Genomic DNA, 24932 nt, shown 5'->3' with positions numbered 1-24932 from the left:
CAGGTTTTTGTTTGGCAGTCGCGGGAGCACGGGCAGGGAGAAGAACGACAAACCTCTGCCACCTTCCCTGTCCCGGCCCAACACCTTCCTGAGGGGCAGCAGCAGCAAGGAGCTGCTGCTGGACAACCAGGCCCAGGAGGAGCAGCGCAGGGAGATGCTGGAGACGGTGAAGCAGCTGACAGGGGCCATGGAGATGGACAGGAACAGCAGCGAGGCCGAGAGGAACAAAGCCAAGGAACCTGGTAACAGCTCCTCTGTGCGCGGGGAGTCTTGCTCAATGTGTGGGAAGGCACGAGGGAGAACTGTCAGGAGCAGGGACAGGTGTGTGCAGGGCAGTGCCAGGTGTGTGTGCAGGGCACTGGCAGTGCCAGGTGTCTGTGCAGGGCCCTGGCAGTGCCAGGTGTGTGCAGGGCAGTGACAGTGATAGATGTGTGCAGGGCCCTGGCAGTGCCAGCTGTCTGTGCAGGGCACTGGCAGTGCCAGGTGTGTGCAGGGCAGTGACAGTGATAGATGTGTGCAAGGCATTGGCAGTGCCAGCTGTCTGTGCAGGGCCCTGGCAGTGCCAGCTGTCTGTGCAGGGCAGTGCCAGGTGTGTTCAGGGCACTGGCAGTGCCAGGTGTGTGTGCAGGGCAGTGCCAGGTGTCTGTGCAGGGCCCTGGCAGTGCCAGATCTCTGTGCAGTGCCCTGGCAGTGCCAGGTGTCTGTGCAGGGCCCTGGCAGTGCCAGATGTCTGTGCAGGGCCCTGGCAGTGCCAGGTGTCTCTGCAGGGCACTGTCAGGCTGCTGCAGCTGGGATGCAGCTCCCAGAGCTGGGTGGCCCAGCTGGCTCAGGCAGGCCTGGGCCTTATCCCTCTCTGCAGCTCCTGTAGGATCCAGTGGGGCTCAAGGGCTGCAGGTGCCAGCTCAGCATCACCCCTGGCATTGTCTGCCCTGATTTATCCTGCCACTGTCCCACTGGCCTCCGTGCACAAAGGCCCCCAGATCAGTGTCAGTTCTTCAGGAATGCCTTCCCAGTGCCCAGTAAAGCCATATCTGCCCTTTTCAAGCATTCCCCAGGGCCAGGGCAGGGATCAGGGTCTGGAACAGATGGTGCACAGCAGCTTTTTAGCATCGTGTTGTTGCCAGCCCTCCTGCCAAGCCAGCCCTGGTGCAGCAGGATGGTGGCACCCACCAGGGTGACTCGTCTGTCACCTTATCAGTCCTGCAGCTCCTGCTTTTCCCTCTGCTAGCCGGGGCTGATCTGTTAGTGGGAAAATGGGGACACTAGGGTGATGTTCCCAGTGGGCAGAACCTTTATAGTAAGGACAGCACTCAGCTCCTTCCCTGGGACACATCTGGAAACTGCTGCAGTGAGGGAAACACCTCAAATACCACAGCACAGCACAGGCTCATCCTGAAGCTTCAGGATGTTGTAGACAGTCCATGGGGACCAGGATTTCACATTTGGGATGTGACTGGGAGATTGCCTTGGGCTGCTGCCCATTGCAGTCAGCACATTTTAACTTTGCTGCAGCAGCTCCATTTAATTATTTAATGTTCGTGCGGAGCTTTGAAGGTGTTTGACCTGTGCCAGCTGTGATCCTGCAAGGTCAACTTACAGAAATACTGGGAGTTCATATGGGGAAAAGTAGCCAGGAAAGAATCCCAAAATCCCAGAATGGTTTGAGTTGGAAGGAACTTTAAAGCTCATCCAGCTGCAGTCCCTGCTGTGGACAGGGACACCTTCCACCTATCCCAGCTTGCTCCAAGCCCCATCAAAGAACTGTCCTGTGCCTGAGGATGGGACAGGGGACACACCTGCCCTATTGACTTCTGTTCTCAGAATGTCATCTCTAAAATGCGGATTTTCCTTTTCCAAACATCTTTTGTTGTTGTATTTCCACCAGCCAAGCCAGAAGTTCCCCCAGCTCCAGTGCAAGAAAAGCCTTCGCTATCAGAAGAGGAAATAGAGAGAAAATGCAAATCTATCATTGATGAGTTCTTGCATATTAATGATTTTAAGGTAAGCAAGATGAAAGGCTCACTTAACAGCCAGCTCTGAGGGGCAGCAGTGATTTCCCTCCAGGGTGTGTCTCTGTGAGCACACAGGGGCAGAGGGGCTGGACAGAGCCCAGGGGCAGCAGCAGCTCCAGGGGCACTTCCAGCACAGTTGTCTCCCAAGATTGTTTTCTGCCCTGCTGGTAATAGGCAAAATAGCCCAGCCTGTGTGTTTTAAGTAGCAAGATGGATGTGTATCTGTCATGAATCACTGAGCAGCTCCATAATACCAGCAATTTTGGAAGCAGAAAAGCTAGTGGGAAAATAAACAGAGGTTTTCATTTAGTTATCAAAGCATGTGCTGTTCTGATCTGGAGGCAGATAAAGCAATACTAAATATTGAACAAAACACTCCAGAGGATTTTTAATAAACATTGGAAATTACTGAGCAGCTGTCATCACTTCCTAGTTAAAAGGTTGAAATTTTGTTTCCCTTGTAAATGGGTTTTTTAGCTCGTCCAGGGAGTTTGCAAGAAGTGTTACATTGGCTGCAAAGCTGCTTCATTTGATCTTTCACTGAAATAAATTTTCAAACCTGCCAAGTTTGAAATGGCAGCACTTGGGAGTTGCTGGTTTGGCACCCTAAAAGCAGAGTTGCTGCTTCCATTTCATTGGACTTCCAATTAATAATTGGAAAGAGGAATATTCTCATCATGGATTGTTTAGAGTTCACATGTAGTTATTGGGATAAATTATTAAATACTTGGTTTGGAGAGGAAAAACCTTGCTCTGAGTGGCAGTGAGCTGGCCTGGGACCCAGGGGCTGGTGAGCCAAGGAGTCTCTGCTCTTTTTCCTGCCCAGGATGGACTCCAGAGGCTCCCCTGGCTGCCTGTGATGAAGGGACCTCTTCAGTTCCCTGTTTGCAAATACAGCAATGTATTTCTGTGGCTGCCTGGAAATGGAGCTGAATTGCATTAGACAGGGCAGGGCTGGTCAAAAGTCCATGGAATTGAGGCAGCTTGTTTGCATCAGGAATTACTTGGTCCTGGGGGATTCTTGGTGCTCTTCAGGTGCAGCAAAGCTCTGACTGCTTAAACTCGTGTTCCTGCAGCCCCCCGTGAGTGAGCCCTGCTGTGCAGAGCAGAGAGCAGCCCCTTGCAGGGCTTTGGTCCTCAGTCTGACTGACCACGAGCTCAAACTGCTGAGCTGTGACCCTGGTGACAGCAAGGGCTCCCTGTGTGTCCCAGGACAGAGGATCCTCTGATGAGCTCCAACCCGAGCACACAGGGCAGGACCAGCAGGAAAGAGCCCTGCAGGGCCTGAGGAAACACATCTGGGGCTGCCAGCTCTTGGTAACTCAGGGCACAGTCACAGAGCAGGTGCCTGTGGTCAGGAAGGCCACTGAGATCTGTGGGCTCAGGAGGACACTGGAAGGTCCATGTGATGGTAATGGAGATTTTTGATGTGGGACTTTGAGAGCTGCTCTCTAAGTCTCTGAGTGTTTCTTTGTTTAGGTTGCAAAATGCTCAAGTCAGAAAGTGGGAGCTTTAGAAAGGGGAAATCTTCTCCAAGTGCTCCCCAGCTATTTTCTGCTTCTTGATGGGCAGTTGGGTTTGTAACACAGGCATTTGTGCCAGGTCAGATCAGTAACAAATCTGATCTGATACCCTTTTCTTGACTTGATGTTCGATGTAGTAATCAGTGTTTTGGTGGCATCCAGAAGATAAGTCCTGCCATTTCACCAAGCAGCCCTGGAATGTGATTGTATATTTTAATTGTTACCTGAGTGGTATAAATTCCATTATTGCTATTACTGTTGTTTTTGTTATTATTATGTGATGAGGTTCCACCACCTAATTCAGCACTTTGCCTGGCAGCCTCGCTAAATCCTCATTTCACTAAAAATCCCCGGTGTTGCAGTAGCAAATACTCCTGTGCCACGTGTGCTGCTTTTCAGCTGGGGTGACTGCTGTGTGTTGTTCCACAGGAGGCCATGCAGTGCGTGGAGGAGCTGAGTGCCCAGAGCCTGCTGCCCGTGTTCGTGCGCGTGGGCGTGGAGTCCACGCTGGAGAGGAGCCAGATCACCAGGGATCACATGGGCCAGTTGCTACATCAGCTGGTGCACTCAGGAAAGCTGAGCAAGCAGGATTTCTTCAAGGGGTTGGTATTCTGCACGGAGAATCACAGATTCTTTTCCTCAGTGTTTCTTGCAAATGGATGCTGTGCTGCAGGGAAATGATCTCCCACCTTGTTTTGGTATCCTGCCCTCTCCACACATTCTTTTGGAAGGGCTGTGTCATCTGGGTGTATTTATAAGGAATATTATTATTGTAATATATTTTAAAATGTTTTAGATGCTGTAGTGAACATAAATACATTCATATTTATATCAGCTTTTATTTTGAAGCAGATCTGTAGGTGTCTGTTGAAATGTGTGTGCTCAGATCCCTGTTCTGTGCTGCATTTCTCCCTGTTTGCCTTTTGCAAATCCCTGAATGTAACTGGAAGAGGAGGCAGGCAGAATCCTTCACACAACATCAGAGCTGGGAGCTCTGAGCTCCTGTGCACACAGACCTCAGCCTCTGGCCCAGTGGGAAGAAGGCTTCACCCACACCATGCCACGTCCAGGACACCTCAGCTGGAGGGCAGAGCCCTCGAGGGGCTGAGGAGAACACACAGCAGATGAGCTGGACCTGCTGAGAGAGACCCCAGTTTTGGCTGCTGGCTCATTTCAGCTCCCTGAATTTTGTGTTCCCAGCCTGGTGTCCAGTCCTAAAACAATCCCTGTTCCCATGGAGGTGCCTGGTGGCACTCAGTCCTTGCTGGGCTGTAGAGCAGGAGGGATAAAACAGGGATAGGCACAAATGCAGCAGTGAAGGAGCAGGTGGAGTGTACTGAGTTCTGAGGAGTTGGATCTGTCTGGCTTTAGTCTGAGTCCCTGTCATTGTGGTACCACTGACTGCTCCAACAGGAAACTCCCTGCACCTGAGTCTGTCCCTGAACTTCTTCCAGCTCACAGGAAAGGTTTAGGCAGCCTGAGCTCAAAACAGTATGGAACAGCTGAAAAAATCGAAATCCACAGGAAATACTCTTGTGTCCACACAGCACTGATGGTCAGAGGGACTCGTTAGAGGTGATACACAGCCAAAATGTGTTCTGGTTAAAGCTGTTATTGAGCTTCCTGGAGTTTGGATAAGTGGATCTTGATGAAGTATTGGGATCTGTGCTCTGAATGTGACATAAACAATGTGAAATAACTCATAAGATGATGGAAAGGGCAAGTGGTGTTCAGTGGGTGCTGAGGAGAACACCAGAAACCACCACACAGGAGAAGTTTAATGAGGGATCACAGGATGAACACTGGTCCCAGCCCACGGCTGGGGAGATGAACAACAGGAAAACAAACAGAAAGGCTGGAGGAGCAGCAGAGGTTGCAAAGAATAAAGCAAAGGAGATGGTTCCTGTTTGAAACACAAGAAAAAAATGTGGATTTATAGTCACTAAACAGGACACCAGACTTCTCAAGGTTTTCAGGGAGAAACAAACCATGATAGGAACTGGCAGGAGAGCAGAGAAATATTACTATCTCCCAGGCATGGGAAGAGAAGCCACCTGTAAGGCTTTCATGGGAAAGAAGAGTTTTGAGCCATTCTGGAAAGTGTGTCACTGGGGAGCACTCCTGTAATTCCTGCTGCAGATAGAAACTCTTCTCTGCTGAGCTGAGTTCTTACAGACATTTCACTGCTTACCTTACATTTGGAATTCTGTTAGGATTAACCCCCTTCTCTAAATGTTTGGATATTCTTAGGAAGCTTTCATTTACTTGATGGTTTATATATATAGACAAAAAAGATTTTTAGTTTTATAGATGTTACTGTTTAGCAAGTGGTTTGGTAGTGGGATATAAGAATTATTGTAACTGGAGGTTTCCTGGATGTATCTGTTGGGTCTACAAAAGGTGGTGTCTTTTCCACATATTCTCCTTGTTACTGCATGGAGAAATTCAGTCTTGGCTGTTTGGAAGTACCAAAGACATAAAATGGCAATAGGTTGTTTTTTTTTGTTACCTTTGTGATTGTCCTCACTCCTCTCTCTCTTCACTCCTCTTTTATATTGCAAAATATCTTTAAAGTGCAGATTGCTTTGAAGGAAATGTCTCCAGTTAATTTTTTTTTAATACTTGATGTATTTTTCTCCTCCTGAAGTTTTTCTGAGACCCTGGAGATGGCGGATGACATGGCCATAGATATACCCCATATCTGGTTGTACCTGGCTGAGCTGGTGACCCCCGTGTTAAAAGAAGGAGGAATCTCTATGGGAGAACTTACACAGTAAGTGATGCTTTCCCAGCTGTGCCTGTAGTGTTTTCTCAGCGTGGTTCCCATCAGCAGGTGAAGGATGAGCAGTGCTGGAGCCTCAGCTCCCCCAGGAGAGCTTTGCACATCCTTGGGCCCCCACAGCAGCCTGAGATCTCTGCTGGGAAGGGAGCTTGGTGCATTCACCCTTGGAGAAGGGTTTTATCCATAAGTCTGCTGTTGGTTCCAGCTGAGCTTAAAAATACCCCAGTGCTGTAGATGGAGCCATTTGGGAGCACAGAGGCTCTGGGAATTAGACTTGTAGAGAGTGAGGTATTGCAGAGGGGCTGCCTGGCTCAGGGGTGACTGAAGGAGGGCTGGGCTAGGTGGGACATTTGGAATAAATTCCCCTCTGTGAGGGTGGGCAGCCCTGGCACAGTTTGCCCAGAGCAGCTGTGGCTGCCCCATCCCTGGAGGTGTTCAAGGCCAGGCTGGGTGGGGCTGGGAGCAGCCTGGGACAGTGGAAGGTGTCCCTGCCCAAACTGGGATTCCATGTCTCTGCCACCTGGGCACTGCCTTAAATGGGCACAAAACCTTGTCTGCAAGACCAGAAAGCATTTCCTGTATTTTCTATATGTCCTTACATATTTGGGGATTAACCATGCAGTTGAAATGTTTCTATTTCTATTAACAGTATATTAAGAAAATAAGTCTTTTTCCTCTACCCAAGTGCAGCATCCCACAAAAATGAGTGGATTTGACATAAATATGACATTTTTTATTGTAAAATTAAAGTCTTTGTAATTAGCCCTGTTGTGACAAGGTCACTGCATCACTAAATGTTTTATCAGCAGTGCTGGATTAATCAAATCCTTCCTCCCTGTCAGAAGTTACAGGTGATTTCCTGCCTCGGTTTGATCACTACCCCTGGATTTGCATCCCAAATACGAGTTGTAACAGAAAAACACCTGTTTTTCTTTTAATTCTAGAGAATTTAGCAAACCCTTGCTTCCTGTGGGAAGAGCCGGCGTCTTGCTTGCTGAAATCTTGCACCTTCTATGCAAACAAATGGTGAGTGCCCCTGCTGCTGTCCTCTGCAGGGAGCAGTGCCTGCAGCGCTCGTGCTCATGCATGAAACCTTCACCATTCCCACGTGAGGACACTTAGGGATGGGCCAGCCAGTCCAGATAACTTAGGAAACCTGCCTCGCACCCCCAGTTTCCAACCAAGCCTTACGAGGTTCCAAAAAGTTGAGTTAACTTTTTGTTTTCTCATCGCTTTTCCCTTTTGCAGGTACCTTTGCACCTGGCTTCTCCCAGAAGCTAAGAGTGCTGAAATACTGCAAGAGGGACATGCTCAAGGGATTTCTGGGCTGACCAGAAGCAGCAAGTGCCGGGAATCTTGCGAGAGAACTGTTCTTGCAGACCGGAGAGGTTCTCAGGGTTCGGATAAGCTCCCGATGCCTCAGACTGCTGTGTGCTTATCCAAAATAACCTGCCGACTCTTGAGGTTCACCCAGCACTGGGGTAGTGACACCTCCTCACCCCGTGACTCCGAGAGCTCTCTTTCACACCTCACAGCTGCGTGTCCAACCAGTTTGGTGGTTTCCCTATAACTCATCTCCATTTTTGTCCTTTTTTTTTTTAATCCAGTTAAATCCTGCACTTTGGATAGTGTCTATTTCCAACCCTGTAAAATCCCTCACTTGCCTTTTTTTTTTTAATTTTTTCAAGCATGCATTCAAGTAATGTTGAATGTTCCAGGAGCATTTCAGTCCAACAGTGCAAAGAGTGACTTTTTGTTCATTTATTTTAGTCTTGTGCTTGTTTGGACAGTCAACTTCCTTTTTTTTTTAAACTATTCTGTGAAAGAAAAGCTGCTGTGCTCTGGGTGTGGAAGCACAGCCTTGGGTCTCTGTTTCTGCCACAGCTTTCTGATCAGATCTTGTCCAGGCCTAGACATGGACTTGGGTATTTCAGGGTAACATCAGCCATCTAATCCAGATCTTGGTGGATCAGAGCAGGAATTATGCACAGTTGGCTCTTAACAACTTGTATTGTAAACTGAAAGTCGTAATCTGCTTTGTAAACTTAAAATCAGGCATCATTTCTCAGCTTGACTTAGGCTACTCAGTGATCTCGTGTGAGCAGGCGCTGTAAGGTGAAACTTTGGCAAAGCATTTGGGTGGAAAGAGCTGGTTGTGCTCAGCATTTTTATTCTTGTCAGAACTGTGTGTCAGAACTGTGCTCTCTGAGGCAGGAGGCTCAAAGGTCAGTGTGACATTAGAGGCTGCAAAAGGCTGAATTGTCTGTGCTCAGGGGCACTGCTCTCAAGGTTTGCATAAACTCTAGGAACTGAAGAGAGAATTTGGGATCATGTGCCTGAATTTGAGGCTTGGTCTCTGTGCAGAAAACAGCCGTGTAAATGAGGAGTTTTCTCAAAGGAGCAGTTTGCCAGGGCCTTGCTGTCAAGGCAAGGGAGTGTGAGTGGTGGAGCAGGTCAGAAGGGTGTGAGCCAGGCGTGGGAAGGTGCCCTGTCCCCCGTGTCACTGCCCCGGGTGACCTCGGAGCTCGCTGCGACCCCCCCGTGTCACTCCTGCCTTGCCCATTGCCCGTCACAGGCGCTGCCCACCTGACAAGATGTGCATTCCTGGGGGGATTGCACATGTGGTTCCTGCACGGGGTCTCCAGATGTTCTCACTCATTGCCAGGTGTTTGTTGGGTGGCTGAACTGTCCTTTATTCCTCCTGGCACAGCTGCACCATTCCGGCCCTGGGAGCTCCCCGGGTGTCCCTCAGCTCTAAATGGACACACTGCTTGTGTTTCAGAGCCATAAGAAAGTGGGAGCCTTATGGAGGGAGTCTGGCCTCAGTTGGAAGGACTACTTGCCCGAAGGGGAGGATGTACATACCTTTCTCATGGAACAGGTGAGTTCACATCATTTCTTTGATCATCCTGTTTGTCCTCTTCCATCCCATTCTTAGGCACAGTTGGAATATGGGGTGAAGTGTCTCCAGTTTGGGGTAGATGATTTCAGCACCACCTTGTGAAGCACAGGGAGGACAAGCCTGTCCCTGCTGCTCCCAGACACACATCTCCAGTCACCTGCTTCCTCTAGGAGACCTGTTTCTCCAGCTGGGAAAAAACATTCAATAATGACTTTTGGAGCAAGGACAGACGATCTGCAAAAGGGCCACAATTAATGGTAGCAGTTATTCACTCATCCCACCTTGGATTATGGTCCTGGAGGGAGCCAGGACTGATGGAGGCACCTCACCTCTTGCTGTGCTGCTCCTCAGGAAGTCACTGTCTCCCTTTGGAGCTTTGAGTGATCCACTGCCCTGTTCTGGCACTTTGGAAGTGCTGCAGGAAATGAAATTATTACCATGGCCTGGGCCTTGCTGAGGGGACTGCAGCTCTTCTGTCACACTTTTCAAGGAATTGGGGCATTGGCTGCAATTCCTTTGAGCCAGTGCCAGCTCTGGTTGTTGCATTCCAGCCCCTATAGCTCCAGCCAGGCAACACACACTTGGTTTTGTGCTCTGCTGTGCAGGGCTGGAGCTGCCTGAGGTGCCTCTTTGTCTTTGCTGGATGATGGAGTTCCCATGTGTAAAATGCTTCCTAACCTTTGGAACAGGGAAAGTTGATATTGTAATGATAACTGAGCAGCTGAAAGATGCCAGGAAGCAGAATTAAATGTAGTTTCCTGCTTCAATCTGGTGTAATTCAGCCTAGGAAAGTACGTTTCACTAATTCTCATCATCACATGTGGTGTTGCAGAAGTTGGAGTTCACGGAGTCTGACTGTTCCAGTTCCTCAGAAGCACTTTCAGAGAAAGAACTGTCTGCAGAAGAGCTGAACAAGCAGCTGGAAAAACTCATTGTTGAGGACAAGGCGAATGATGAACAAATCTTTGATTGGGTAGAGGTACAAAGAGATTCTCACCCTCCCTGCAGACTGTTTAACTGCTTTTGTAAATATGTTCTGGTCTGAACATCTCAGGGGATGGGACACTGTGAGAATTTGGTCTGTGCAATCAACACTTCCAAAGAATTAAAATCTAAAATATAATCAGCATTTAAGAGTCAGGTTCAGGAAGGAAGGCTTCTAGCCATATTAACTGTGTAACCTTTTGAGGCTTTCTGACACTGAATATCCTGCTTCTGCCACTTAGTAGATTTCAGATGTACACTGCTACATCGTTTCTTCATAAAATAGGGAAGAGAAGCTTTTCGCTATTTTTTCCCAACATGACCTGTCCTAATTTCCCACTGTAAAAAACATCCTGGGCAGTCACTGAGAGCACCTTTTCAGTGCACTGGTCCAGGCACTGGAAGAGAAAATAAAAATAAAGAAAAAAGAGAGAAAAAGGCCTATCAACCCACTGGTCTTTGCTCTCAGTCTCTGGCTGCCTTCTTTAACTCAGATGTTTGGTGTCTGAAATTACACCCAGCCTATGCATTTACATCTGTGCTTGTACTAAATCTTGGTCAGCTTCAGTTCAGTTATTTCTATGGCAGAGCAATGTGTTAGAAATGTCATTTTTCCACTGCTGTTAGAGTTGAGAGTGGAATGAAAGCAGCACTGAAAATCTGGGATCACCCACAGGCTCTTTGGAGCCTTGGACAGTTTCCACAGCCATTCCCTGAATTTCTTTTACAAAATAAACAATCTCCACCCAAGGAGCACGCTGTAAATTTTGTTGGAAAGCCCAAAACTCTTTGAGTCTGAGCGAGGGCGTTGCAGGAGCCCAGCGAGGTTGGTTTGGTCCTGCAGACAAACAGCTCCTTGTGGGAGGTGCTCAGTGGCACTGGATCCCTGGGAGCTGGTGTTGCCTGCTGGTGTCCCTGAGGGAGTTCCAAGGAGTGAGTGGGGAGCCGAGTGTTGCAGGGCTGAGCTGGGCTTGTGCCACAGCAGCAGCTGAGCCTGGACTTGCTGCCAGGCCCAGCACTGGAGTCCTGCAGTCCTGTTTTTAACTGGTCCATTTACTCTTGATTCCAGGCTAATCTAGATGAAAGCCAGATGAGTTCACCTACATTCCTTAGAGCTTTAATGACAGCAGTTTGTAAAGCAGCTATTATAGGTGAGTAACTTGAAGTGTAAACACCACACAAACCAAACCTGCAAAGAAATATTTGGTATTTTTGAGGTTTATATCACATTTCCCTGGCCAAGGCTGTGTTTTGTCACACACTAAGGCTTTTCCGTCATTTGGGGTTGTGCCCAAGAGCAGGGTGCCCCTTCCCTTAGTGACCCTGGTGTGTCCCAGTGCCCTTGTGTGAGCAGGGGTCTCAGACAGCACTGGGTCAAGCCAGGTTGTTCATTGATTTTCTTAACGAAGGTGGAAATGACTGAGATCACCATCAAGGCAATTAGCATTTCCATTCCTGTGTCGGCAAAGATGCGTGGGCACCAGCGTGGGCAGCAGGAAGAAGCCAGTCTGGGGCTCAGGCTTGTAAGAGTTTTATATACAAAGTTTCAGTTTTGGAAAGATGGTTTATGTGAATTGCCTGACTGTGCAGCTGGAAACACAGGGGAGGGAGGGCTCCCAAGTCAGACGCGTGAGCCTCGAGCCCTAGGCGGGGGTTGAGTAAAGCACTGCAGCCAGAAACATCTGCTCACTTCACTTGGTTTTCTTTAACTTTACTGTTGGCATCTGGCACAGCAAAAAGTGATGCTTATAAAGGGTCTGGTTCTGCTCTGAGCTGTGATTTGGGGGAGAGAATGGGCTGGATTCCACCGTGCGAGGGAGAGGAGGGACAGGCCAGCTCCTTCCTCTCTCCGGGAACAAAGCCTTGCTGGTGCCACCTACTGTTAACAGAGACACGACACAGGACTTCATTTCCAATGCTTAAGGGTTCCCTGTTGTGTAAGGAAAATGATCCTCTGGTTTAAAATTTGGCCTTGCCTATAACTGAGTTTTTTACTTTTGTTTTCAAAATATCACTTAATTGAGTTGCATGATCTAGTGAAAGCTGCTGAATAATTCATCCTCGTGGCTGATGGACTTCTAATGCATATTTTTATATATTTGCTATTTCCTATATCATGTGCAACTTATGATTCTGTTTCTGCCCTGGTATTTTTAGAAAAAAAAAAGAATTTTCTAAAAACCTTTTTAACGTAGTTGCCTCTGGAGACACCATTTGCACTTCAAAGTAAGGTTGTGCTGCTTCTGCTTGTGTTGGAGCTGGGGTGACTGCATGCAGTGGGAACTGTAAGGACCAAGGATTCCAGAAATAGCCATTAACCAAAAATACCTCCTGTAGTTTCTCATCCTCCTTTTATCTCCACTCTAAACTGTGTTTGTGATTGCTGTTTGCATTAGTAAAGGCAGTCAAAGACCTGTCCCTGTTGCCAAGCTGACCCTGCTTTCTCCTCTTCCCCTCAGCGGACTCTTCCAGCTTCCGAGTGGACACTGCTGTTATCAAACAGAGGGTGCCCATCTTACTCAAGTACCTGGACTCAGACACAGAGAAGGAACTACAAGCACTTTATGCACTACAAGCATCAATAGTAAAACTTGATCAACCTCCTAGTAAGTGTTGCCTCTGTGCTGGGGATTTGAGCCTACGTAAGGGCAGGGGGGTTCTCTGGGAGATGGGGAGAGGATGTACTTGTCCTTACCTTTGTAGGTAGCAGGTGAGAGAAGCTGGTGTGGGTGGGTTCAGCTTGTCCAGATCCCAGATTTTTAGAGCAGCTCAAGTTCCCAAATGCTTGGCCAGAGGCCGGCTCTTCTTTTGTTTGCTCCTGCGAGCAGCCACACAGAAGGGAGGGCAAACCTCTGTTGATAAAAAGAGAGCAAAAAAAGAGCAATAAAAAAAATCTGTTGAGTTTGCAGTACCTGGGCATGTGAGAGCATGGGTGTTGTTATTGCATTGCTACTCCACAGATGTCTGTGGGCTTGGAGGGAATAAAATGAGTTGGTCAGCTGATGAGTTTTCTCCCAGAGATGCTACAGAAAACCCTTGCAGGACAAGAGGCAAGGGAGTAACCAAAGAAGCAGGGATTCCCAGGGAATCTGCAGCACAAAATCCAGGAGTGCCTCAAAACATCCAACATGATCATTCTTAGTGCCCTTTATGACATTAGCTGGGCATTATCTTTCCTGATGAGCCACAAAAATCCGGGGTTGGAGGGAATCCAGACATGTGGTGCAGAGGAGATGGGCTGCTGTGGGTCCTGCTTGCCAGCCAGTCTCTAGATAACATATTCCCACAGCTGCTTTCCCAGCTTTCCCTCTCCTCAGACAGTGTCAGAGGGGTCAGTTTTCCCCCTCACCTGAGTGTGAGCAGCCAGAAGCAATAACTGAGTGAGAGCCCTGCGTTTTCCTTGTCTCTCCATCTCCCGTGCCAAGAGGTCACGTTAATCCCCTTATCTGCAGCCAGGGCTGACAGATGTTCCCTGCCTTTATTCCATTACTGCAGATTTGTTGCGGATGTTCTTTGATTGCCTGTATGACGAGGAGGTCATTTCAGAGGATGCCTTCTACAAGTGGGAAAGCAGCAAGGACCCGGCGGAGCAGAACGGCAAAGGAGTAGCGCTGAAATCTGTCACGGCGTTCTTCACGTGGCTACGGGAGGCCGAAGAGGAGTCAGAGGATAATTAAAACTTAAAATACAGATTTAAAACAAACAAACAAAAAAGAAACAATTTAAGTATTTTTTTAAAAAGTTTCACGTCTTCGCCAATCACAGTGCAGCAAGGCCAATTCTCTCTCGCAGACCCCCTTGCCCCACACACGCACGAGTGGGAGAGGTAAAACCCGATAAACACCGAGGTGATCATGGAGGCAAAAAGGTACTTGAAAACAAACCCACAAAAGTAAACTTCAAACCTGAGGGCGGGAGCACTAAACCAAAATACATGTATTATTTATAGAAAATATTTTCTGTTTTAATCTTTTTCTTTTCTTTTTAAACAAGGACTCATACTTAGGAAAACATACAGCAAAACAGATCTGTTTAGCAAAAACAAGTTGAAAACTTTTAATTTATTATTTTAAGGACTGCAAATGCCAGTGTAATTTTTAAATTTGCAGTTTCTGTAAACAAATTGTATAATAGAACAAAAGCAGAGAAATAAATTTCCCTCCCCTTCATACGCACCTCAGTTTTGTTTCAAAGCATGATAAATCAACAAAACTTTGAAGGGGGTTGGGGTGAGCTAGATGAGGACAAGATCAATTTTTTTTTTATTATCATCAGATTTTTCTGCCTGCCTCTCAGCTTGCTACAGAAATTTAAAAAGAAAATAGTAATCAAACCATACATAACCTTGGATCGGAAGAAAAATGCATTTGAGAAAACCGCTGCGGACCAGAGTGCTCCGAAAATAACTCATTGAAAACCGTGCTACCCCGGGGAAAAAAGTACTAGTGATACTTTGAGAACCTTTAGAGCAACTTTAAGGCTTGTAAATACATAGAACAAATATTTAAAAGAAAAAAAAAAAAAAAGAAAGAAATTGACTCAATACTATTTCTTTTCACTTTCAAAATATAAAGAACAAAATAAAGACAAACATTGCAAGTTTAAAAGAAAGTAAAACGACTTCTCCTTTGACAGCTGCTGAATGTGTGCACCATCCTGAGCGGTGCTGGCTTCCTTGGCATGCCGTAGGTCCTCGGGCCCAAATTGTGTACATATAGTGTGTGTCTGTATGTGTGACTACCAAAAATGAAGGGTGAGAGCAATTGTTTAAAAAAAAAGAAAAAAAAAAAACGAAAAAAGGGGATGCTGTTGTGCCGAGAAGCTCCCTGGCCAAGGAGCAGCCAGTGGCTGCGGGGCCAAGCGGGAGCAGCTGGTTCCCGAGGCTGGGACGTGACCTCAGGGCGGATGGAGCCCGACCCCAGCTGGGTCCCTCCAGCCGTGGCAGCCGTGTCTCGTGTCACCTGCATCACTGGGGACTTGTGACCCTGGCAGCTCCGGAGGCCGCAGCTGGGAGAGCCGAGATCAGCGCAGCGCCAGGAAGGGCGCAGGACGGAGGAGCAGCAGTGCCCGCAGTGCCCGCCTGGCAGTGCCCCAGTGCCGGTGCCAGCACAGCCAGGACACGGCCACAGCCATGGGAGCCCTTCCCGTGGCCAGCGGGACCCGGGCTGCTGCTCCAGAGGCAGCTGCTGCTGAGGACGGGAAGGCCCTCGCGTGTCGCTGCAGCCACCCGAGATGACTGCTGGCTCTCACTGGAGAAGCGCCTGCCATCAAGGACTCTGCAAAGCTGGGGCAGCCCTGAAATGTGCTTTGTGAACTGTGGGCCATGGACCGTGAGTAACCTGTGGAGCATTTGCTGGGGGTGTCTGCAGCACTGACTGCTCACATGATGCTGTCTTTTTCTTTCCAGCTGCTAAATCACTTCTTAAAAAAAACAAAAAACACAACAACAAAAAAAAAACAACAACAAAAAGAAACAAAAAAAAAGGGAAGAAAGGCTACAAATACATTACTTTCCTAATCTTACTTTTACATGTGAACAATTGCTGTACTTGCCTGAGGATGTGATTTGATCACCACGGGGAAGGGAGGAGGTGCCTGGTTGTGGCCAGAGGGGAGAGGTCCATGAGACACTTTCCCTGTTAACGTGTTCCACCCCATGAATCTGAGCTAGAGAATCCATGGCCTAAAACACTAGAGCATTGTTTGGTTATTTTTTTTTTTAGTAACAATAAAACACTTTTCTCTGATGTTTTGTTAAAAAAAAAAAGAAAAAAATAAGAAAAAATATTCTCACGTTCCTGTATGCTGATGTATCTGCATGTACCACATCCAGTGATGCCTCGGCCTCGCCGTTGGGTCCAGAGGTTTGGATGGGCTCTCAGGGTCTCCAAAAGGTGTGTCCCCACAGAACCCCCACCCAGCAGGGCTCCAGGGGTGTCTGTTACACCTCTGCAGAAGGTCGTGGGCGTGCTCTCCTTCCAAAAGGCATTTTTTGAGCGGTACATGGTGGTTTGTAGCAGTTAAATAGTTACATTAAATGGATGCCAGTTTGTATGTAAATAAGGGTAAATATTGCCAAGTTGCTGTGGGCAAATGATGGAATTCCTCTCAGGGTGGGCAGTGTCAGAGCCTGCTGGGAACCTGTGTCCAACAGCAGAGCCTGCAAGGACTGATTTCTCTCTCATTGCCTTGGATTGGAAAGGACAGACTTGCTGCAGAGCCCTTGAACAGCCCTGGGAATCCAGTGTGTCAGGGCTGGGAAATCTCTCTGGGGAGCTTGACCCTTCTGGCTGAAAGAGTTGGAAAAGCACTGGCTGGAGGGAATGGGGATTGCCAGCAGGTGGGTAGAGGTGAGCTGAGAGAATCTTTCCCCTTTTTGTTAGAGCTTTAATGACGTTCCAGGGGGTGAGAACTTGCCCTGTTAGTGTCCTGCAAAGGCCAGGGAGGGACTTCTCAGAGATTTTCACCAAGGGTTTTTCAGAATTACCTGAAGCTGGATTTGCAGACTGGCAGGTTTGGGCTTCTCTGAAGTTAAACCAGTTCAGCTGCACACTGGATGCTGTGAACAGTTTGTGCACAAGGCCTTGGGGTCTCCAGCTGTGGGTGCATCACCTGAAGCTTCAGCTTCCCAACAGTGTCACTGCAAGGAGCAGAACTCCTGACTCCTTCCTCTGCTCCTCTTGTGTTCTGTGCCATGCATTTACTGCACCCAGCTGCTTCCCAGTTTCCTTCTAGATCAGCACAGGCTTGCAGGTGGTTGTGGCTCCTCAGGATACAGCTCATGAAAGATCTGAACCGGTTTCTTGTGAAGGGTATTAAAATACAAAAACCCTGCAAGGTATATGAATAGAAAAGGAAAGTATTAATTAAAACAGATTCCCATGGAATGTGATTTGCAGGAGCCTCATTTTGTGTGAGGAGAGATGAGCTGTGGTCAGTGGCCCAACACTGATTTACAGCAACACCTCAGCAGGGAGGGCAGCAGGGTTACACCAAGAGTACTGCAAGTTATGCTGAGGGGGTTTTTTTCCCTAGTCTTGATCCTATTGAAACACATCTTGTGTGCAGGCTCCTGACTGTGGCAGGGGGTTAACAGCTCAGCACAGAAGAGTGGCATTGGAACCATCTCTGCTGCTGGGAACTCTTCTTTTCCCAAGGCTGGGGCACTGTCAGAAGCACAGGCAAGGAGCAGATGCATTGCTTACATCCCTCTTTATTGCTGAGAATGTCCCCTAACCTGAAGCCACCAAGCAGCACATTTTCAAGCCAGGTGTCTGCCTAAGGCTGGTTTATTTCTAGGAAAGGGTTTTCAGAACAGGATCAGCCATTTCTGGGAATGAGGTCAGGAAATACACTGATCCTGGATGCTGTGCTCTCTGCTTGTGTCAACATGTTCAGGTCTTGCCTTATTTTCCAAAAAAGCCTCAGGTCCAGGAGCAGATCTTGGTGTATGGAAATGTCTTTTCATAGAATCCTAGAACATGCTGAGTTGGAAGGCACCCATCAGCAGCATGGAGTCCAGCTCCTGGGGTTTTTTGCCTGGAATCAGCCCTCCCTGGTGCAGGACGTGGTAGCCCACGTGGCAGGAGAGGCTCAGGAGAAGGGCTTCCTCTGCAGGGATGGTTTTTTGTGTGCACAAGGCAAGTTTAGTCCAGTAGTAACTTAGATCAGTTGTTGCTGTGACCCACAGAGCTTTTGTTTCAACCCTATATGTTGTTTTTACTGATAAAGGAAAAACAGGGTCTCTCAAAAGTCCCCTTAACTTGCTAAGCTTTCTGTAAATTCAAAGCCAATTGCAGATGTTGGCATCTCATTGCCAGAGGGTGGCTGGAATTGTTCTGCTGCATTTGGTCCCACAATGAGTTGCTGACACCCCTAGCTGCTTTGTCAGAAGTGTCCTGGCAGAGCAGAAAAGCTGTTAGCTAGGCCTGTATGCTGTATGCTTTCACAGATTCTAGAGGGTTTAACTCTGGGGGCATGAAGCTCAAAATCAGACCTCCCCAGAATGCTTTTGTGCCCTTAGAGCCAACAGCCCTGGCCCTGAGGCACTGAACCACCTGTAGAGAGCTGGCTGTGCCTGCAGGTCGTATGTGAGGGTGAGATGCTGCCTGGTTGGAGTTGGGCCAGGAATGCTGGGCTCTACCTGGGGGTGAGTCCACTGGGAGGTGTTTGGGCTGGCAAGTGCTCCGAGCTCCAGCTTCTCCCAGTCAGGCTGGGAGCTGGAACTTGGCCTTTCTGCTCTATGGAAGGTGTTGGCCTGGAAGCTGCCAGCTGAGCAGTGTTTGAAGCCAAGCAGCACCAGCAGGAGCCTGAGCTCTTCACACACCACTGGCTTTTCATGAGGTGCCAGCCCTGAGGTTTGCACAAGGCCCCACACGCTGACAGAAACTCCAGGTTTGCTGTGCCTGGGGCCAGGTGCAACCTGCAACAACTGTAGGGTGGAGCTTGGGGACCAGGAGGTTTCAGCCCAGAGGATCCTGCTTGGCTTTCTTCAGATAGACAACCTGCAAGCAGCCCTTGGAGGAAAACCAGCAATGGGCAAAGAACAGCAGCAAGAGATTGATTAACTCAGCTTCCAGCAGCGTGGCTAAATCACAATATCCAAGGAAACCTCAGGTTTTCTACCCTTGTATTTTTCAAGGGGCTCCATTTGCCACCTTTGGTGAAGTATTGTGGATCTGCTGTTTGCTGAAATAACTCCTGCTTCTTTCAGTGCTGCTGTAGGGATGCTGACTGTGGAAAGCTTTGTCATGTGGCACCAGCTTCTCTTTCTTGTTTCCAGCTGCTAAATTGTGCTGAAACGGCAGCAGGAATAAAAGCAGCTCCCACTCCATTCAGTCCTTTCCATAGGGGAATTTGTCCAAGTTGCTGGCCCAGCTGCAGGGATGGATATGCTGTGGCTGCAAATGGGAAAGAGGAGTAGGCATGGGGAAGGCAATATATGCTGTTGGTTGGGAAATGTTGGTGTTACTGAGAGAGGGGAGAGAGCAGTGAAGCTCTTGGCTGTCCTGTTGCAGCCTCCTGCAAGAAGCAATGACAGATGTTACCATAAGGCAGAGTTTTACTAAGCTCCCAGGGTACAAAGCAGCAGTGAGGGGAGCAGAGCCCTGTTAGAAGTGGTTTACCACAGGGTTTTGGAGAACAGCTGGAAAGAAGCTGCAAAGGTCGTCTTGGCAGATGCAGCTGCTGTGTTCAGGTCTCACCTGTGAAGGGAAACGGGTCATTTCAGCATGCAGGGTGAGCTGTTCTGAAATACCACCTGGTGTGAATGCTCTGTGACATTACAGATGGCATGAAGTGGATAATCCATTGGTCCTGGCCATTTCCCACTCGTGTGAGAGTGCAGAATCACTCCTGTGAAGGGAGCAGGCACTCAGCACCACCACTGCACAAATTCATGGACATGGACTGAGCTCACAGCTCTGTCCTGCCAGGGTCTGTCCCAGCTCTCTGCAGAACAGGATTTGAGTGTTTTATCTGTTCTCCAAGGAAATGCATCTGATTCTCCAGGCCTTCTGCAGCATCACAAGGTGGATGTTCTGAGCAGGAGCCTTGAGGTGCAGCTGAGAATCTCAAAGAAAAGCCAATTTACAAGGTTTTCCACAGAGAGACGAGTGAGCCAGTTCTAGAGCTCTTCCAGCAAGAACCATCACCAAAAAAGCTTTAAATTGCTCTTCAGTTGTCTTCCCAGCAAGGCTCACAGGCATGGCACTGCTCTCATATGCTGCAGAGGCCAGAGTCCAGCCAGGCTGCTTGTGGCAGGGGTGTGCAGTGCATGTGAGGCAGCCAAAAATGAGCTTTTGTGGCTGCAAAACCATTCCACCCAGGAGGTCTGGCAGCAAGTTACTGCCTGCCCAGGTGAGGGGAGCAGCCCCTGCATGCAGCTCACTGGTTTTCATCCAAAACCCTGCTTGGTTCAGAGTTAAGGAGATTCCTGCTGTCTGATCTCTTACCTGTGGGGGTATGTGGCTTTGGGAGAGCTGTCCCTGTGCAGTGTGGAGTTGGTGGTCTTCAGCTGCTCCTTGCTTAGTGGAGGTGTCACTTTATGTGCCTGCTTTGGGTAAAATCAGTCAGTACTGTAATGCCAAAAGTGGTGTAGAGAAGGAATCACAACTTCCAGCCCCTGGTCCTCCAGTGATGGCTGCACCCACCTCGTTAGTGCTCGGGATCTATTTCAAATTAAGGTGTTTCTAGAAAAGCAGCAGCCTGTGGAGGCTGCTCAGTCCATAGCATTTTCCTGCTCCAAATTCCTGTTGGCTGCAGTGGTGTTTCTGTTCTACACCTGCTTCAGAACGAAACCAACTTTGGTGTATTAAAGTGTATTTTTATTCACTTGCTAGATCTGATGTAAAAAGTGAGTTGTTTGGCTTGAAAATGCATAGAGGAATGGGGTACCCCTTTGAAAGGGGAAAATGTTTGAAAATATAAGAAAGTAAAACCTTAAGGGTGTGAGAGGGGCAGCTAGGGAGATCAGCTGGGAGATGGTATAGAGTGACACTGGGAAAAGTATGAAGACTAATTATTAGGAAGCTGACAAGGAATAAAGAAATCAAAAGTGATATCTTGGAAGCCATGAAGAGGCACAGAATATGCATTTTGGGGTTGAAAGAAGAAAAGGAGTGATTTTTGCATAGAATTAAGGGAGCTGCAGGGATGACAGACTCTGAAGCTGAAAAAAGGTAAAGACGAATTGAAAGAGAATTGTGAGTTGTTCTGGTGGTCATTAGAGATGTCTTTGGTGAAGTGAATCAGCAACAAGGTGGAAAATGCCATTTAAAGGACTAAAAGTCCCTATTTCTACAGGACATGTAAAAGGGAAACAAATCCCTTAATAAGTAAAGTGGAAGTAAGAACTAAAAAAGCAGCTCAGGCATAAAGACAAGAGTTATGTGTGTGTCTGCAGGAAGGGCAACACCAGCACGGAACTGCTCCTTGTGTAATGCTTAGCTTGCTGTGGGCAGAAAGCCTCTGGAAGTTTGTGTGTGGCTCAACAAGTGAGAGACCCACACGAATTAAATGTTTGGTTCAGTGGTGGGACTGCTGTGCTTGGCATCACTCCCTGTGCAGATACACAGGGTCAAGCTGAAGAGAGCAGTGACCATCCCCTCATGGCTGGGCACAGAACCAAAGCAACCCCTTGGATACATATTCAGGGATGATGGGATCTGAAGGTAAAGAGCTTCTCAGGGAATACTGGATTATGTGTATATATGATATTGGATTGGTTTTTCAAAGCACAAGAAGCTGAAGAAGCAGCAGCAGAACATGGAGTTTTAGGGATGGAAGAGCAGAGTGACAGGGAAGAGCTTCCCAGGCTGGTGGTGACTAGACATGGGCTGGGCTGGAAAAAAGGCTCAAATTTTCCCTGGGCCAGGTGGACTGCAGGTCAGAAGGGGATAAAAGGCTTCCTAATATAAATGTAAAAGCTGAGGTAAAAGTGGAAAAGCAGAAAATCAACAAAAAGTTGGGGTGACAACAGCAGAGGCGAGGCCTGAATGTATTCAGAGCTGCAGTTTGGAGCTGCAGGTCAATGTTGAAACAGCATTTGGCAACAAAGACACAGCAGGATCGAGAATGTGTCAGCAGCAGATGATTTCAGCAGGTGCACAGTTTGACACATGTAATAAAAAAAGGTAATAATGTAGCAGATAGCTGTTAAGCCTCACAGAAGGGTGCTTATTGAATCAAAAGTGTTCACTTTAAATAAAACATGTGGAAAAGTGGGGAAAATATGAATTGGTGTAGGGTAAGAAAGTCAACAAAATAACCCCTGAAATGGAGTTTCCGTGAGCAGATTTAAAGCCTAATTCAAAGCTGTATCTAAGCAGAAACACAACAGGTTCTGTGTTTGTAGGAGAAGAACACTGTGGCATTGCTCTGGCCACTGGGTGGAAACAGTAAAACCCTTGGCTGGCAAACTGTGCAGTGACTCCTTGGGACAAAAGGCACGTGTCTGCAAGCAGCACAGAGCCCAAAGCTGTGGGGGGCTCAGAAGAGCTCTAAGGGACAGCAAGGTGGAATCAAATGGAATTATTTTGGGGGAAAAAACAGTTGGAATCTCACTAGTCCATGGCACCTGCAGGCAGGAAAGGTATTGAGAAGGCTTAGTACTTATTAACAGTGCTTAGTAAAAGTGTTTAATACTTATTAAAAGTATTTCTGACAGTGATAGTGCTTGACACTGTCACAAATAACTCTGGCAGCAGCTCCCTGCTGCAGCCTGATTCCCTGGCCATGGATTTCCCTGTTCCTTCCTCTGTGCTGGCTCTGAGCTTCCCACGGCTTCATTCCCGTGGGAACAGGAACAGGGACAAATGACACAAACCTGTCCAAAAAGTGGAGCAGAGGAGACGGAGCAGTGGGTGGTGATCCTGCAGTGTGGCTGTAAGGAATGTGAAGGGTCTGCTCTTCCCCTCTGGGATGGATTTTGAGGTAAAAACCAGAGAAGGAGACAACAGCTTTTCTCCTCTGCTTGCAGCTCCATGGCTCAGCCAACACGGGTGCTGGGGCACATCCTTGCAGTGGGCAAAAGGAGAGCTGCTGGTCTGATTTCATCTTTTCCTTCTTGGTATTTTAAAGCTCAGTAGCAAAGGCGCACATTCCCTCTTCTTCCCTGCTGCTGTACCTTCCCCTCCTGCCAGAGAGGCACCGCAGGGGGAAAAAGCCAAAGAACACATTTTTCTGCAGCTGCACAGGGCTTGCTTCACACTCACGGGCAAGACAGGAATGTTCAGCAAAGTGGAGCCATCTGTCTGCAGCACTCCCAGGGCTGCTGGGCTCCACATCACACGGATCCTCTGGAGTGGAGGGGACTGAACAGGGCAGGCTTTGCTCACAAGCCTTGAGAAGGTGACATTCTCAGGTGAAGTAAACTTAAGGTAGTCACCTACAGGGGAAAGAGTTGGGAAAAGCTTGGACAAGAAGCAGGCATTAGTGCAGAAATAAGACACTTCTGCAGTGCTTTGAATGGTGTAAATGCTTCTAAATGTGCTCGCAGAGGGGTTTCCCATCACAGCAGGGATAAAAGGGCCCAAATAAATGGGTAAGTGCCCATATGGTGTTCAAATCATAAAAACACAGATGGGGACAGAGGTTAGCAGGAGATGGGTAAAGATTATGTGCAGAAAACAAAAATGAGAAAACTGCTCGGACAAGAGACAGCAGATGAAACTGCTGTGGTGTACAGGAGTCACTCTGGAGCTGTTCAAAATGCGTGGATGTGGCATTGAGAACATGGTTTAGTGGTGCCTTTTGCAGTGCCGTGGGAAAGGCTGGACTCAGTGACCTTAACGTTTTTTTTTTTCTAATTTTAATGATTCTGTGACTCTAAGCATGCTTATGACAGAAAATAAGAATAGGTAGGGAATTGAGGAATTCTACCTTAAACTGAAGGTTAGGTAAAGCAGTGGGTTTTGAAGTAAGGGGAAAAAGAAAGAATATCCATGGGTCTAGCTAAATAAAGTAAACTTGGAGCAAAAGTGTAGCAAGAGGTACACAGGAAAAGCTTAGCTTTTACCTCTCGGTGTATCTGCACAGCTGAGATTACTGTGGCAGTGAAGATACAAGTGTGGGTCACACCTCAGCTCTGCCTTGCCTCGATAATCCTCACCCTGAGCAGTGGAGGCACAGGTAAAAACTGCCTGAAACAGCAAAGCATCATCAGGAAAGGGATCCTTCCCACATGTGAGAGCTTGTGAGCATGTTGTGACAGAAAATTCCCAGCTCGCAGCCAGACCTCAGCACTGGGACGGGTGTAATTACGGCAGGCAATAATTACACGGCTAATGAGGGATGGGGGTGAAGAGGCTGAGGCAGAGGGAAGGCAGCACTGGGGATAGCGCAGAGGGTGAGAGGAGCACGCAGCAAGAGGTGAGATACAGGCTGGAGTGCTCCGGAACGGGAATTCACGGCTACACACAGAATAGCTGGGGTCGGAAGGGACCTCTGGAGAAGATCGAGTTCAAACCCCTGCTTAGGCAGCGTCACCTGGAGCGGGTGACACAGGAACTCCTACACACGGTTCTGGCAGGGCTGAGGCGGCGTGGTGAGGATCCAGTGCGGCTGGGCTGAGGATGCAGGGGGTCTGTGGTGAGGATCCCGTGGGGCTGGGCTGAGGGCCCGGCGGGGCTGAGGGCGCTGGTCTGAGGGCCCGGCGGGGCCGAGGCGTTGCCGTGTCCCCTCAGCGGCCCCGCCCGGCGGGAATCGCCTCAGCGCCGTAGCGGCGGGAAGCGCGCGCAGCCCCGCACCGCGCACGCGCGCGTTCTCGCGCGACGTGGAGGCGGTGGGGCCGGGGTGGGGGGGGGGGAAGGGGGCGGCATTCGAAAAATGCCCGCGGCCTCCCATTGGCCAGCAGCGCCGCCCGGTCACGCCCCCCCGCCGCGCGCCGGGGGCCCGCCTCCCCCGCTCGGCCCCGCCCCTCGGCCGCCCCCCCCCCGGTCCCGCCGCCGCCGCCGCCATTGGAGGCGCCGCCGCTTTGTGTCCGCCGGGCCCGGTGAGTCCCGGCCCCGCCCGCCCCCCGCGCGGGACACGGGGCCGCGCCCGGGAGGCCGCGGGGGCTGCGCGCGAGGCGCGGGGGCGGCCCGGCGGCGCCGCCGAAGGGGCCCCGGAACTGCCCTCAGCGCGTCCCCCCCGCCCTCCCTGCCCTGACAGGCCGGGGGCAGCGGGGCTGCCGTGACGGGGAGCCGCGACACGCTGCGCGGGCACGGCTCGATGCCGCGGCGGGCTCGGCC

General features: G+C 49.1%; 2 protein-coding genes and 1 long non-coding RNA gene across 31 annotated transcripts in view; 2 read left to right on the top strand and 1 right to left on the bottom strand.

Moving 5' to 3' along the window:
- Positions 1 to 14372, top strand: part of EIF4G3 (eukaryotic translation initiation factor 4 gamma 3) — a 140908-nt gene extending 126536 nt beyond the window's left edge. For 22 of the 24 annotated variants that reach the window (XM_064397054.1, XM_064397053.1, XM_064397052.1 and 19 more), the window contains 10 exons: positions 19 to 242; positions 1886 to 2001; positions 3965 to 4137; positions 6183 to 6308; positions 7262 to 7343; positions 9100 to 9198; positions 10052 to 10198; positions 11273 to 11354; positions 12663 to 12809; positions 13699 to 14372. In XM_064397054.1, coding sequence (XP_064253124.1) covers positions 19 to 242; positions 1886 to 2001; positions 3965 to 4137; positions 6183 to 6308; positions 7262 to 7343; positions 9100 to 9198; positions 10052 to 10198; positions 11273 to 11354; positions 12663 to 12809; positions 13699 to 13880 — 1378 coding nt within the window. In that variant the 3' untranslated portion in view covers positions 13881 to 14372. Of the gene's footprint in view, positions 1 to 18; positions 243 to 1885; positions 2002 to 3964; positions 4138 to 6182; positions 6309 to 7261; positions 7344 to 7565; positions 7736 to 9099; positions 9199 to 10051; positions 10199 to 11272; positions 11355 to 12662; positions 12810 to 13698 lie in introns of those variants that run through there. The other 2 variants (XR_010350110.1, XM_064397055.1) reach the window with 2 other exon arrangements.
- Positions 7898 to 24467, bottom strand: LOC135285117 (uncharacterized). Of its 4 annotated transcripts, XR_010350116.1 has the most exons (6): positions 23720 to 24465; positions 20157 to 23089; positions 15757 to 17034; positions 13553 to 13844; positions 12899 to 13055; positions 7898 to 9406 (listed from the first exon to the last, which is right to left on the bottom strand). It is a non-coding gene; the product is annotated as an uncharacterized LOC135285117 (long non-coding RNA). The 4 variants fall into 4 exon arrangements; XR_010350118.1 differs by having other exon boundaries at positions 15757 to 19406; positions 20157 to 24467; XR_010350117.1 differs by having other exon boundaries at positions 7898 to 10601; positions 20157 to 24462.
- HP1BP3 (heterochromatin protein 1 binding protein 3) overlaps positions 24051 to 24932 on the top strand; it is a 21158-nt gene continuing 20276 nt past the window's right edge. The window contains exon 1 of one of the 3 annotated variants that reach the window (XM_064397071.1): positions 24051 to 24072. The gene's annotated coding sequence lies outside the window, so the exon portion shown is untranslated. Of the gene's footprint in view, positions 24073 to 24603; positions 24695 to 24932 lie in introns of those variants that run through there. The other 2 variants (XM_064397069.1, XM_064397072.1) reach the window with 2 other exon arrangements.

This window comes from Passer domesticus, chromosome 22 (assembly GCF_036417665.1).
Source record: "Passer domesticus isolate bPasDom1 chromosome 22, bPasDom1.hap1, whole genome shotgun sequence".
Lineage (NCBI taxonomy): Eukaryota > Metazoa > Chordata > Aves > Passeriformes > Passeridae > Passer > Passer domesticus.
Note: the sequence above shows the minus strand (reverse complement) of the source record. Positions and strands in the feature narration are given on the sequence as shown.